The sequence below is a fragment of the Mandrillus leucophaeus genome, unplaced genomic scaffold (genome assembly GCF_000951045.1).
Source record: "Mandrillus leucophaeus isolate KB7577 unplaced genomic scaffold, Mleu.le_1.0 Scaffold888, whole genome shotgun sequence".
NCBI classification, from domain to species: Eukaryota; Metazoa; Chordata; class Mammalia; order Primates; family Cercopithecidae; genus Mandrillus; species Mandrillus leucophaeus.
This window is the reverse complement of record NW_012109674.1, coordinates 841,330-854,152: the sequence shown is the minus strand read 5'-3', so window position 1 is coordinate 854,152 and position 12,823 is coordinate 841,330. Positions and strand designations below refer to the sequence as shown.

Sequence of the window (12,823 nt, the reverse complement as noted above, 5' to 3'; positions counted from 1 at the left end):
ACCACCACGCCTGGCTAATTTTTGTATTTTTACTAGAGATGGGGTTTCACCGTGTTAGCCAGGATGGTCTTGATCTCCTGACCTTGTGATCTGCCCACCTCGCCTCCCAAAGTGCTGGGATTACAGGCGTGAGCCACCACGCCCGGCCTTGTATTTTTTTTTTTTTTTCAGTAGAGATGGAGTTTCACCATGTTGGCCAGGCAGGTCTCAAACCCCTGACCTCAGGTGATCTGCCTACTTTGGCCTCCTGAAGTGTCAAGATTACAGACGTAAGCCATTGCGTCCGGCCTGGTTTTTTTTGTTTTGTTTTTTGTTTTTTGTTTTTTTTTTGAGACAGAGTCTCACTCTGTCGCCCAGGCTGGAGTGCAGTGACGTGATCTCGGTTTACTCCAACCTCTGCCTCCTGGGTTCAAGTGATTCTCCTGCCTCAGCCTTCTGAGTAGCTGGGATTACAGGTGCCCACCACCATGCCCGTATTTTTAGTAAAAACGGGGTTTCTGCCATGTTGACCAGGCTGGTCTCGAATTCCTGGTCTCAAGTGATCTTCCGACCTTGGCCTCCCAAAGTGCTGGGATTATAGGCATGAGCCACCATGCCTGGCCAGAAACCACCAACTGTTTTCACAGTGGCTGCACCAATTTACATTTCCACTAGCAAAGCATAAGTGTTCTAATTTCTCAGCATCTTTACCAACCCTTATTATTTTTGACTTTTTGATCCTGACTTTTGATTCTAGTGAGTATGCAGTGGTATCTTGTTGTGGTTTTGATTTGCATTTGCCAAATGATTAACAATGCTGATCATATTTTCATGTGCTAATTGACCATTTGTATATCTTCTCTGGAGAAAGTCTATTCAAGTCCTTTGCCCAGTTTTGAATTGGGTTATCTTTTTGTTGTTGAGTTGTAGAATTTTTAATATATTCTGGATTATTATACCCTTATCAGATATGACTAGCAAATATTTTCTCCCATTTTGTGGGGTTTCTTTTCACTTTCTTATTAGTGTCCTTTGATTCAGAAATACTTTTAATTTAACGAAAGCTGATTTCTCTATTTTTTCTTTTGTTGCTTGTGCTTTTGGTGTCATAGCTAAGAATCCATTGCGATTCAAGGTCATGAAGATTCACCCCTGTTTCCTTCTAAGATTTTTATAGTTTTAGCTTACATTTAGGTCTTTTATGTATCTTGAGTTCATTTTTGTATATGGTTTGAAGGAAGGGTTTAATTTCATTCTTGTAGATGTGAATTTCCAGTTACCTCAGCATAATATGTTGAAAAGGCTATTTTTCCCATTGAGTTGTGTTGACACCCTTGTCACGAATCAATTGACCGTAGATGTATGGGCTTCTTTCTCTACTTTCCATTTTATTCCATTGATCTATATGCCTATTCTTATGCCAGTACTACATTGTTTTGATTACTGTAGCATTATAGTCAGTTTTAAAATTGGTAACTATGAGTCCTCCAATTTTGTTCTTTTTCAAGATTGTTTTGGCTATCTAGTAGTTTTCGGTATTCAAGTCTTGCATTTCCTTGGTTAAATTTATTTCCAACTATGTTATACTCTTTTTGATAATATTGTAAATGGATTTTTGTTTTTAAACAGAGACAGGTCTCACTATATTGGCCAGCCTGGTCTCCGGGCAAGCAATCCTCCTGCCTCAACCTCCCAAAGTCCTGGGAATACAGGCATGAGCCACCATGCCTAGCTTGGAATTGTTTTCTTAATTTCACTTTTGGATTATTCATTGTTAGTGTTTAGAAATACAACTGATTTTTGTTTGTTAATCTTGTATCCTGCACCTTTGCTGAATTCATTTATTAGCTCTAATTGTGTGAATGTGTGTGTGTGTGTGTGTGTGTGTGTGTGTGTGTGTTTATTCTTTAGGATTTTCTGTATATAAGATCATGTCATCTCTGTATAGAGAAATTCTTAATTCTTCCTTTCCAATTTTGGTGCATTTTATTTCTTTTTCTTGCCTAAATGCCCTGGTCAGCACCTTCAGTACATTGTTGACTAGAAGTGATGAGAGTGAATATCCTCTTGTTCTTGGTTAAGTATGATGTTAACTGTGGGTTTTTTGTAGATGCTCTTTATTAGGAGGAGGAAGTTCCCTTCTATTTCTAGTTTGGCATGAAAGGATGTTGGATTTTGTTAAATGCTTTTCCCACATTAATTGAGATGATAATGAGTTTTTTTCTCTCATTCTATTAATGTGATGTATTACATACAGTAATTTGTCTAGGTGAGCCACCCTTGCATTCCTGGGATAAATCCCACCTGCTCATGATGTATAATCTCTTTAATATACAGCTGGATTCAGTTTGCTAGCATTTTATTAAGAATTTTTTCATCCATATTTATAGGGGTTATTGGTCTGTAATTTTCCTGTGGTATCTTTGGCTTTGGTATCAGGGAAACACTGGACTAAGAGAATGAGTTAGGAAGTATTACCCCTCAACCTCTTCTTTTTTTTTTTTTTAAAGAGTTTAAGAAAGATTGGTGTTAGTTCTTCTTAAAATATGTGGTTGAATTCACCAGTGAGACCATCTGGTCCTGGGCTTTTCTGTGTTGGAAGTGTCCTGATTTATTTATTTATTTATTTATTTATTTATTTTTTTGAGACGGAGTCTCACTCTGTCGCCCGGGCTGGAGAGCAGTGGCCGGATCTCAGCTCACTGCAAGCTCCGCCTCCCCAGGTTTACGCCATTCTCCTGCCTCAGCCTCCCGAGTAGCTGGGACTACAGGCGCCCGCCACCTCGCCCGGCTAGTTTTTTGTATTTTTTAGTAGAGATGGGGTTTCACCGTGTTAGCCAGGATGGTCTGGATCTCCTGACCATGTGATCCGCCCGTCTCGGCCTCCCAAAGTGCTGGGATTACAGGCTTGAGCCACCGCGCCCGGCCGGAAGTGTCCTGATTATTGATTCAATCTCCTTACATATTATAGGTCTATTCAGACTTTGTATTTCTTCATGTCAGTTTTGGTAGTTTGTGTGTTTTTAGGAATTTGTCCATTTCATCAAGTTATTCAGTGTGTTGGCATAAAATTATCCACAGTATTCTGTTATAATCCTTTTTATTTCTGTGATGTCAGTAGTAGTTTCCCCACCACTTTCCTTCCTGATTTTTGTAATTTGAGTCTTCTCTCTCTCTTCTCCCACACCACCCCTGCTGCACCCCCCCTGCCCCCCACCACCTCGCTCTCTCTCTCTGGTCAAACTAAAGTTTTATCAATTTTATAATATCCTTTCTGTCAATTATATACTGTCCAACTTTTGTCTTAAGTCTATTTTGTCTGATATTAGAATAGCCACTCTAGCTCCCTTTTGGTTACAGTTTGCATGAAATATTATTTTCATTCTTTCACTTTCTTTTTTTTCTTTTCCTTTTTTTCTCTCTCTTTTTTTTAAGAGATGGACTTGCTCTGTTTCCCAGGCTGGAGTACAGTGGCATGATCATAGCTCACTGCAGCCTCATACTCTTGGGTTCAATTGATATTCCTGCCTCGGCCTCCTGAGTAGCCAGGACTACAGGCACATGCCACTATGCTCAGCTAATTTTTGTGTGTTTTTTTTAGTAGACAGGGTCTCTCACTATGTTGCTCAAGCTGATCTTGAACTCCTGGACTCAAGCAATCCTCCTGCCTCTGTCTCCCAAAGTACTGGGATTACAGGCATGAGCCACCACATCTGGCCCATCCTGTCACTTTCAACCTATTTGAGTCTCTGGATCTAGAATTAATCTCTTATAGAGAGCCTATAGTTGGATTGTGTTTTCAATCCAGTCTGCCAGTATCAGCCCTTCGATTGGAGAGTTTAATCCATTTAAATTAGTTAATTACTGAAAAGAAAGGCTTTCTTTCCTTTTGTCATTTACTATTTTTTTTCTGTATGGCATATCTTTTTGTTCCTCTATTCCTCCATTACTGCCTTCTTTTATGTTTAATAGATATTTTCTGGTATACCATTTTGATTCCCTTCTCACTTATTTTACTATACATATTTTTTATTTTTCTTTATTGTTTGCCCTGAGGGTTATAATTAACATTTTAGCTTATAACGATTTAATTCAAATTAATACCAACATAATTTCAATAGTATGTAAAATCCTTGCTTCTTCTAGCTTATATTTATATGTTATATGCTCATCTACATAAATTTGTAATTATAGATTATGCGGTTTTATGCAGTTTTATTTTATGTCATGTAGGAGTTAGAAACCAAAAATGCATTAATACTGACCTTTATATTTATCTATGTAGTTACCTTTACCTGCTTTCCTTATTTTTTCACGTGGACCCACGTTACTTTGTAGTGTATCAAATCAGGTCAGCTTGCAGGAATCCCTTTGGCATGACTTGTAGGGAAGGTATACTAGCAACAGACACTCAGTTTTTGTATTTCTGGTAATGTGTTAATTTTTCCTTCATGTTTAAAGGATAGTTTTGCCAGATAAAAAAGTATTGGTTGTCAGGCTTATTTTTTTTCAGCAGTTTGAATATGTTGCCCCATTGATTTCTGGCCTCTATAGTTTCTGATGAGAAATCTGCTATTAAATAATCTGCAGTCGGGCGTGGTGGCTCACGCCTGTAATCCCAGCACTTTGGGAGGCTGAGGCAGGCAGATCACCTGAGGTCAGGAGTTTGAGACCAGCCTGGCCAACATGGTGAAATCTCGTCTCTACTAAAAACACAAAAATTAGCCGGGGATGGTAGCGCGCACCTGTAATCCCAGCTACTCAGGAGGCTGAGACAGGAGAATCGCTTGAACTCAGGAGCCAGAGGTTGCAGTGAACCGAGATTGAGCCACCGCACTCCAGCCTGGGTGACAGAGTGAGACTCATCTCAGAAAAAAGAAAAAAAATCTGCTTATGGAGTATTTCTTCTATAAAATGAGTCACCTCTGCCTTGCTGCTTTCAAAATTCTCTCTTTGTTTTTGTCTTTTTATGTTTTGGTTATACTGTTTCTTGGTTTGGATCTCTTTGAGTTTTCCTGTTTGGATTTTATTAAGTTTTTTTTGGATGTGTAGATTTGTGTCTTTTATCAAATTTGGGAAGTTTCCAGCCATTACTTTTGCAAATATTGTTTCTTTCCCTTTCTCTCTTCCTCTCCTCTGGGACTCTCATTAGGTATATTTGGTACGCTTGATGGTGTCCCACGGGTCTCTTAGGTTTTGTTACTGTTTCTTTCCCCCCACCTTTTTTTTTTTTTTTTGCTTCACAGACTGTATAATCTCAATAGCCCTATCTTCAAGTTAAACTTCTTCTTCCTGCTTGAATTTTCTGTGGAACTTTTCTAGTGAATTTTTCATTGCAGTTATATTTTTTAACCCTACAATATTTCTATTTGGCTTTTAGAAAAGTAATTCCTATCTATTAATATCCTCCATTTAGTGGGACATTGTTCTTATAGTTCTTTATATATGGTTTCCATTAGCTCTGTGAGCATATATGAAAGAGTTAAAGTCAAGTAAGTCCAGTCTGGGCTTCTTAAGGGAGAGTGCCTATTAATTTCTTTTATTCCTCTTTGTGAACTTTGCCCTTTTTTGTGTACTTCACTTTTTTCCAATGGAAACTGAACATTTAAAGTAGTATATTGTGGCGACTCTGGGAATCAGAGTCTCCCCTCTCCCTAGGGTTTTTTGTTGATGGTTATTACAGTTTTTTGCTGTTGTTATTTGGTGACTTTTCTAAACTAATTATTTTATATTTTTTCATTCCCCATTTTTATTATCTAATGGAACTAATTTTGTAAAGTTTGTATTTTTTGTCATATGTGGCTAATGAAGTGTGTTCCAGTAGATTAGCTACCAACCAGTGACATTACACAGATTTTCTTATGCTGCTATTTTCAGTAACATCACTTCCCTGCAATCATTTAAAAATATGAATTAAAAAGAAGAAAAATAATAGTAATGGATGCTGATCTTTTGTCATACATGATGAACTCTGATCTTGAGGATTTTTACATTTTTAGTGACTCTATATTATTTTGTATCCTTTTCTCTCTTCCAACGAGTATTCTTTGTCATCTCGCTTCTTACACTGCTGGGGAACTTCAACTCAGACCACAAAATGCAAAAAATATCGTATAGCATTTGCAACTTCTAAATGCAATGTGCACACTGATTCCCAAGTAAAATTTGCCTTTGGTCCAGACCCATTCCAGACGTGAGGCCATGCTCCCTTCTTCCAGTGAAGATGTGGGAACTCAGTACCAGACTAGATTAGTTTGGGAAGAGTGCCATTGGATTGACTAAGCACTGTTAATGTGGCCTATTCCCTCAGTTCATATACTTATATTCGCCCCAATACCCTAAATAACCTGAGGGAAGAAGTCTTTTCACATTCTATTTTTGGTCTGTCCTCTGGTACATATGACTGGCAGTGACAACCTGCTTTAAAGAGACCTCCTGAGCACTGACCATGAAGATGAAATATTAGTAAATGCTAATCTAGTTGTACATAATCTAGAAATAAAATGTCTGGTAAAGGTAAACCACCTTTGGCTGAAGCCATGAAGTAATAAAAAAGCTCAGCCTTCTTCGGAATTATGTTTCACAAACCCCAGGGGATGAAATTTTTCCAAAGGAAATCTCAGAATTTAGTGGGGAATGCTCAATTATCCTGCCTTCTGCCGGGAGGGAACAGAAAACCTCTGCCAGAAAAACAGGAAACCTCTTGGATTAAGAGGTTTTTTCTAATAACAAGTAAAATATTTATGATATGGGGCTTATATATTGTTACCAAGCATTTGCTGACACTGCATATAGTTTTAGATCATTCTGTTTCCTGAACACATGAAGGCAAGCAATATGGTAAAATATCCAAATGCAACCCAAAGTATACTCTTCCCTCACTGGGGAAATCCCTTGGAAGTACCCCTTAGCTCATATGGTCCCTCAGCAAATAATTATTGAACAGCTTCTATAAGCTGTGCTTTCTGCTGGATTGTATCAGACTTGGACCAAAATAAGGTGCAAATGACCAGTATTATAGTCTTTCTGTGGGATATTTGAATTTTCATTTGAGTTTGTTTATTAAAACATATTTTAATGACAAGTGTAAATACTTTTTTCCTTTTTGAAATAGGGTCTCCCTCCGATACCCAGGTTGGAGTACAGTGGCACAATCATAGCTCACTGCAACCTCGAACTCCCACGCTCAAACAATCCTCCCACCTCAGCCTCCCAAGTAGCTAGGACTACAGGCATGTGCCACCACGTCCAGTTAATTTTTAAAATTTTTTTTGTAGAGACAGAGCTTTGCTGTGGTGCCCCGGCTGGTCTCGAACTCCTGGCCTCAAGTGATCCTCCCACCTTGGCCTTCCAAAGTGCTGGGATTACAGGTGTGAGCCATGGCACCCAGCTGAGAAATGCATAAAAGAAACTTTGAGCAGAGAATGCATAAAAGAGACTTCCAACTGATGTTTCAAGCCTATTCCTGAAAGGCCTGCAGAGGAGCAAAGTACATGAAATTACATCTTTATGTGACAAAACAAAAGTGTCTTTCTAAACCTCTTACTTACTATGTACCTACTTGAAACTGTGATAAATATGAAATTTAAAATTATCTTGGACATGGTTTGAAGGACTTTTATCTGAATTTGGTTCACCAGAAAAGATTTTTTCCAAAACACATGTAGTATGAGCAAGCCGAGTGCTTTATTCCTAGGAGAATCTTCTCCAGAAAGCACTATGGAACATAGTGAGTCTTAATGAGGAAGGAGGTGCCCCTTGGTTGGTCTTACAAATGCCACCCGAATCATGGCTAAGAGCCTCCTCTCATTCACTCATTCAGCAGTGTTATTGAATACCTACTAAATGTATGGTATTATCTAGGCTCTGGGTGGGAGAGTTCCTGGGCTTAGGAATTTAAAATCTTATATTTCATAAATTGGGTATAAATAAAAGGAATTTGGTGACTGCCTTCACTTTGTGAAAATCCATCAAGCTGCATTAAGATTTATGCCCTTTTCTATGTTGTGTTATACGTCAAGAAAAAGTTTCTCCTGAAAGTGCTTTGGGAATTGAAAACTGGAAGACATTATTTCCAGTTGAGAAAACAGGGTAATACCTCTACAAGGAAGCTAACTTTCTGGCTTTATATTATATTGTTACTGACAGTTCATCATTGTCAGGGTAAGATTTTTTTATTTTCAGGTAAGCAGATAATGTCATCATCATCATCATCATCCCCACAGCAGTTACAACATATTAAGAACTTGGCCGGGCGCGGTGGCTCAAGCCTGTAATCCCAGCACTTTGGGAGGCCGAGACGGGTGGATCACGAGGTCAGGAGATCAAGACCATCCTGACCCCGTCTCTACTAAAAAATACAAAAAACTAGCCGGGCGAGATGGCGGGAGCCTGTAGTCCCAGCTACTCGGGAGGCTGAGGCAGGAGAATGGCGTGAATCCAGGAGGCGGAGCTTGCAGTGAGCTGAGATCCGGCCACTGCACTCCAGCCTGGGCGGCAGAGCGAGAGTCTGTCTCAAAAAAAAAAAAAAAAAAAGAACTTATGATGTACCAAAGCCAGGTGCCATCTGAATTCTTCGTGCATACTAACCTACTTATTCTTCATAGTAGCCCTGTGAAGTAGTTACTATTATTGTCTCCATTTGACAGAGGCAGAAATTGAGACACAGTGAGGCTGAAAATTTGTCCAAGGTCATTCAGCTAAATAAGTGGTGAAGCCAGGAGGCAAACAGATCAAACCTGAATTCTTATTTGGATAAGTCTCTTAGCCAAATAGTAGCAGTTCTCAAAGTGTAGTCCAGGAACGCTTGTGGGTCCCAAGACGTTTTCAAGCAGTCTTCAAGGTCAATGCTATATTCATAATCATATGAAGACATGATTTGCTTTTTTCACTCTCATTCTCTCAAGACTGTACAGTGGAATTTTCCACAGGCTATGTGATGTATGCTATCACAACGAACTCAATGCAGAAGCGGATACAAATCTCCAGCTATCTTCTGTTAAGCCAGACGCTGCAGATATTTACAAAAATGGAAAACAATGCCATTCTTCCCACAACATTTTTTTGTTTTTCACAATATATTTATTTTCATAAATTACATTATTCACATTAACATTTAATGGGCTTATTACTGCTTTTAATAAATTAAATACTTTAAAATTTTTATCAGTTCTAATTTTTAAAAATTTGATTAAATACTAATTTTTAAATTTTTTGTAGAGACAGAGTCTCGCTATGTTTCCCAGGCTGGTCTCAAACTCCTGGCCTCAAGTAATCCTCCAGCCTTGGCCTCCCAAAGTGCTGGGATTATAGGCATAAGCCACTGCACCCAGCCTAGTTTCAATTTTTAATATAAGAAATATCTATAAATAGAACCCACATACACAAAAGCTCTTTTGGAGTCCTCAGTAATTTTTAAAGATTATAATGGGGTCCTGAGATCAAAATGTTTGAGCGCCACAGCCCTATACTGTTCTGCCTTAGGGGAGTGGATACCCAAAAGCTGGTTTTATGGTTATAGAAGGAGCTTAGAAGTCAGCTCCACTTCTGAGACCTGTCACATAAAAATGTATCCTTCCTTTTCTCCTGTGAAGCTGGACTTAATAATGCTGACATTCTGGGGTGGCTCTCATTTAATTATGAGAGACTGCAAGGCAACTGCTTAGTGTAGAGTAAGCCCTCAACCCGTGGCCCAGAACCAGGAACTTTTCTTGTGTCATCCACAGGTGATGGAATTTTACTGCCAGTCCTGTGAGACTGCCATGTGTCGGGAGTGCACGGAGGGGGAGCACGCAGAGCACCCCACAGTTCCGCTCAAGGATGTGGTGGAACAGCACAAGGCCTCGCTCCAGGTCCAGTTGGATGCTGTCAACAAAAGGTGGGGGACCCCTCCCCAAACCCCCAATTGGCTGCCTGTACTTGGGGCCTGGCCTCATGGCCTCTTGTCTAAGTACAGCAGTAGGTTCATATTTCCCTTGAGATATCAGGCTTTGTGGGTAAATAAGTTCTTTTATCATGGATTTGTTGTCATAAACTAATGAGTGTGGAAGGTTGTCTTCTGCCTGTTGGTAGAACTCCAACCTCCTTAGGTTATGAGTGGCATTTTTGTTTTAGTGCCTAAGTATGATTACATGAATTAAAGTACACTCAAAAGAAAGTGCTCTCAGGAGAGTTCTGAAGTTCATCCCTGAAACTAGGCCCTCTGAGGAGCCTTCCTTGTCTGCTGTTCCTGACACACATACAGGCCATTTTGTTGGCTGTGATTGGCTCCTTTCTATCTGAGCTCTGCAAAATGGTCTTGAGCAATGATTGCTAATTTTCCTTGTTTTCCTGCTTCCAAGTTCCTTCTTTGGCACAGAAATGAAGGAACAGATTAGCTGAGTGGTGCATGAGAAAGACCAAAGAGAGGAAATGAGAAACCAGCAGAAAAACAGACAAAATAAATCTCTCTACTGATAGCTGCAGTGAGAAAAGTGTGGTTGTTCCATAGTAATTCAAAGAACTTGGAAACTTACGAGAAGTTCTCAAGAAACTGAGTATGGATAAGTGTTTTATGTGGCTAGGGGAAAAGATACAACTACCTAGAATAGTGGTTCTCGGCCATTCAGCAATGCCTGGAGAATTTTTCGTGTCACAACTGTGTGTTTTGGCAGGGGGTTGGGGAATGGAAGGCAGGGCAGGGAGAGCTATTGGCATCTGGTAGAGGACAGGATGCTGTTAAACATCCTACAATGCACCAGACGGCCCCTGCAACAAAGAATTAATCTGGCCAGAATGGCTTTTCAGAGAACTTCAAGTCTTTATACCCTTAATTAATTATCAAAATTGGACAATTGATGGTAGATTGAAATTGACAATTTTGATTGTCTCTAAAGAGACAAAGTCTCTTCTCTCTGAGGCAGTAATTATGTCATATCTTATTCTGTTCTCTGGTTATTGTTTTTTAAAGATGATGAAAGGCATAGAAACTTTTTTAAACAAAAATGTAGTGTTTAGATAGATTTTGGACTATTTCTGGGTTGAGGTTAAATAACGACCTTTAATGACTGTCCACCAGGCTCCCAGAAATAGATTCTGCTCTTCAGTTCATCTCGGAAATCATTCATCAGTTAACCAACCAGAAGGCCAGCATTGTGGATGACATTCATTCCACCTTTGATGAGCTCCAGAAGACTTTAAATGTGCGCAAGAGTGTGCTGCTTATGGAACTGGAGGTCAACTATGGCCTCAAACACAAAGTAAGACCAGAATCGTTACAGATGTCCTAGAAGAGACATGATATCCAAGGGCACTAGCTTATTGTTTCCTAATAGCAACAAGGGGTCCTTAAGTGTCATCATTGTATAGTAAACTATAGTTTTCACTGAATGTAATATCCAGCTATTTTTTTTCCCTATTTTCAGCAAAATTTGATGACTCTGTGACTTTAAGTACTAGTTTATAATTTGACAAGAGGCACGGTTGACTATAATATAATGCTTTCAGGATTTAGAGTTAAACTGGATTGTTTTCATTCCTCAGTTATAACGTGAAATAGTTTCTTAATTGCTCTCTCACCCACACCAACCTGTTAGTCAGCTTCAAAATGAACCCTGACTGCAGCCTTTGTTTAACTCTGCATATCTGTTCACAAAACAGGGATGAAAAACTTCTGATGTTCAGGTGTGGAGAGTTTTCATTTGTTTCCTTCCTGTTCCTTTAGATGGTGATGGGGCAGCTTTGGACACTGGGGAAAGATACCGAATAATGAATATTTCAGATGTCAGGCATAGCAATTAGTTTGCTGTGCTCTTGGTAGTGACCTTTCTGTTTTCCCCTCTCCAAAACACATGAGCCAAGAAATACATGTGTGGAAGAGAGGGCAAGGCGGAAGGGAAACTTCGAGAAGGTACTGGGAATACAATTTAGGACTTTGCATTAGCACTGGGTTCCCTGGGTTGACAAACACCACTTGCTCAGAACCACCTGCGTGGGCAGGTGTAGAGCCTCCTCCTCGCCGGGGGAGGGCACTGCCCCGGGCTGGGCCCCGCCCTGTGGGACAGCTCACCAGGCCTCCGGTTTTCCCGCAGGTCCTCCAGTCGCAGCTGGATACTCTGCTCCAGGGGCAGGAGAGCATTAAGAGCTGCAGCAACTTCACAGCGCAGGCCCTCAACCATGGCACGGAGACCGAGGTCCTGCTGGTGAAGAAGCAGATGAGCGAGAAGCTGAACGAGCTGGCCGACCAGGACTTCCCCTTGCATCCGCGGGAGAACGACCAGCTGGATTTCATCGTGGAAACCGAGGGGCTGAAGAAATCCATCCACAACCTCGGGACGATCTTAACCACCAACGCCGTCGCCTCAGAGACGGTGGCCACGGGCGAGGGGCTGCGGCAGACCATCATCGGGCAGCCCATGTCCGTCACCATCACCACCAAGGACAAAGACGGTGAGCTGTGCAAAACCGGCAACGCCTACCTCACCGCCGAACTGAGCACCCCGGACGGGAGCGTGGCAGACGGGGAGATCCTGGACAACAAGAACGGCACCTATGAGTTTTTGTACACTGTCCAGAAGGAAGGGGACTTTACCCTGTCTCTGAGACTCTATGACCAGCACATCCGAGGCAGCCCGTTTAAGCTGAAAGTGATCCGATCCGCTGACGTGTCTCCCACCACCGAAGGCGTGAAGAGGCGCGTTAAGTCCCCAGGGAGCGGCCACGTCAAGCAGAAAGCTGTGAAAAGACCCGCAAGCATGTACAGCACTGGAAAACGAAAAGAGAATCCCATCGAAGACGATTTGATCTTTCGAGTGGGTAAGGAGAGGGCTTCTGTGCCTGATGCCTGAGCTAGCACTGGTTAAGGGGT

The 12,823-nt window shown here is 40.8% G+C and overlaps 1 protein-coding gene across 3 annotated transcripts in view; it reads left to right on the top strand.

Annotated features, from left to right (window-relative positions):
• TRIM2 (tripartite motif containing 2) overlaps positions 1-12,823 on the top strand; it is a 212,280-nt gene that overhangs the window by 156,733 nt on the left and 42,724 nt on the right. For all 3 annotated transcript variants that reach the window (XM_011969381.1, XM_011969380.1, XM_011969379.1), the window contains exons 4-6: positions 9,705-9,856; positions 11,036-11,216; positions 12,048-12,771. In XM_011969381.1, the coding sequence (XP_011824771.1) occupies positions 9,705-9,856; positions 11,036-11,216; positions 12,048-12,771 (1,057 nt within the window). The remainder of the gene's footprint in view (positions 1-9,704; positions 9,857-11,035; positions 11,217-12,047; positions 12,772-12,823) is intronic.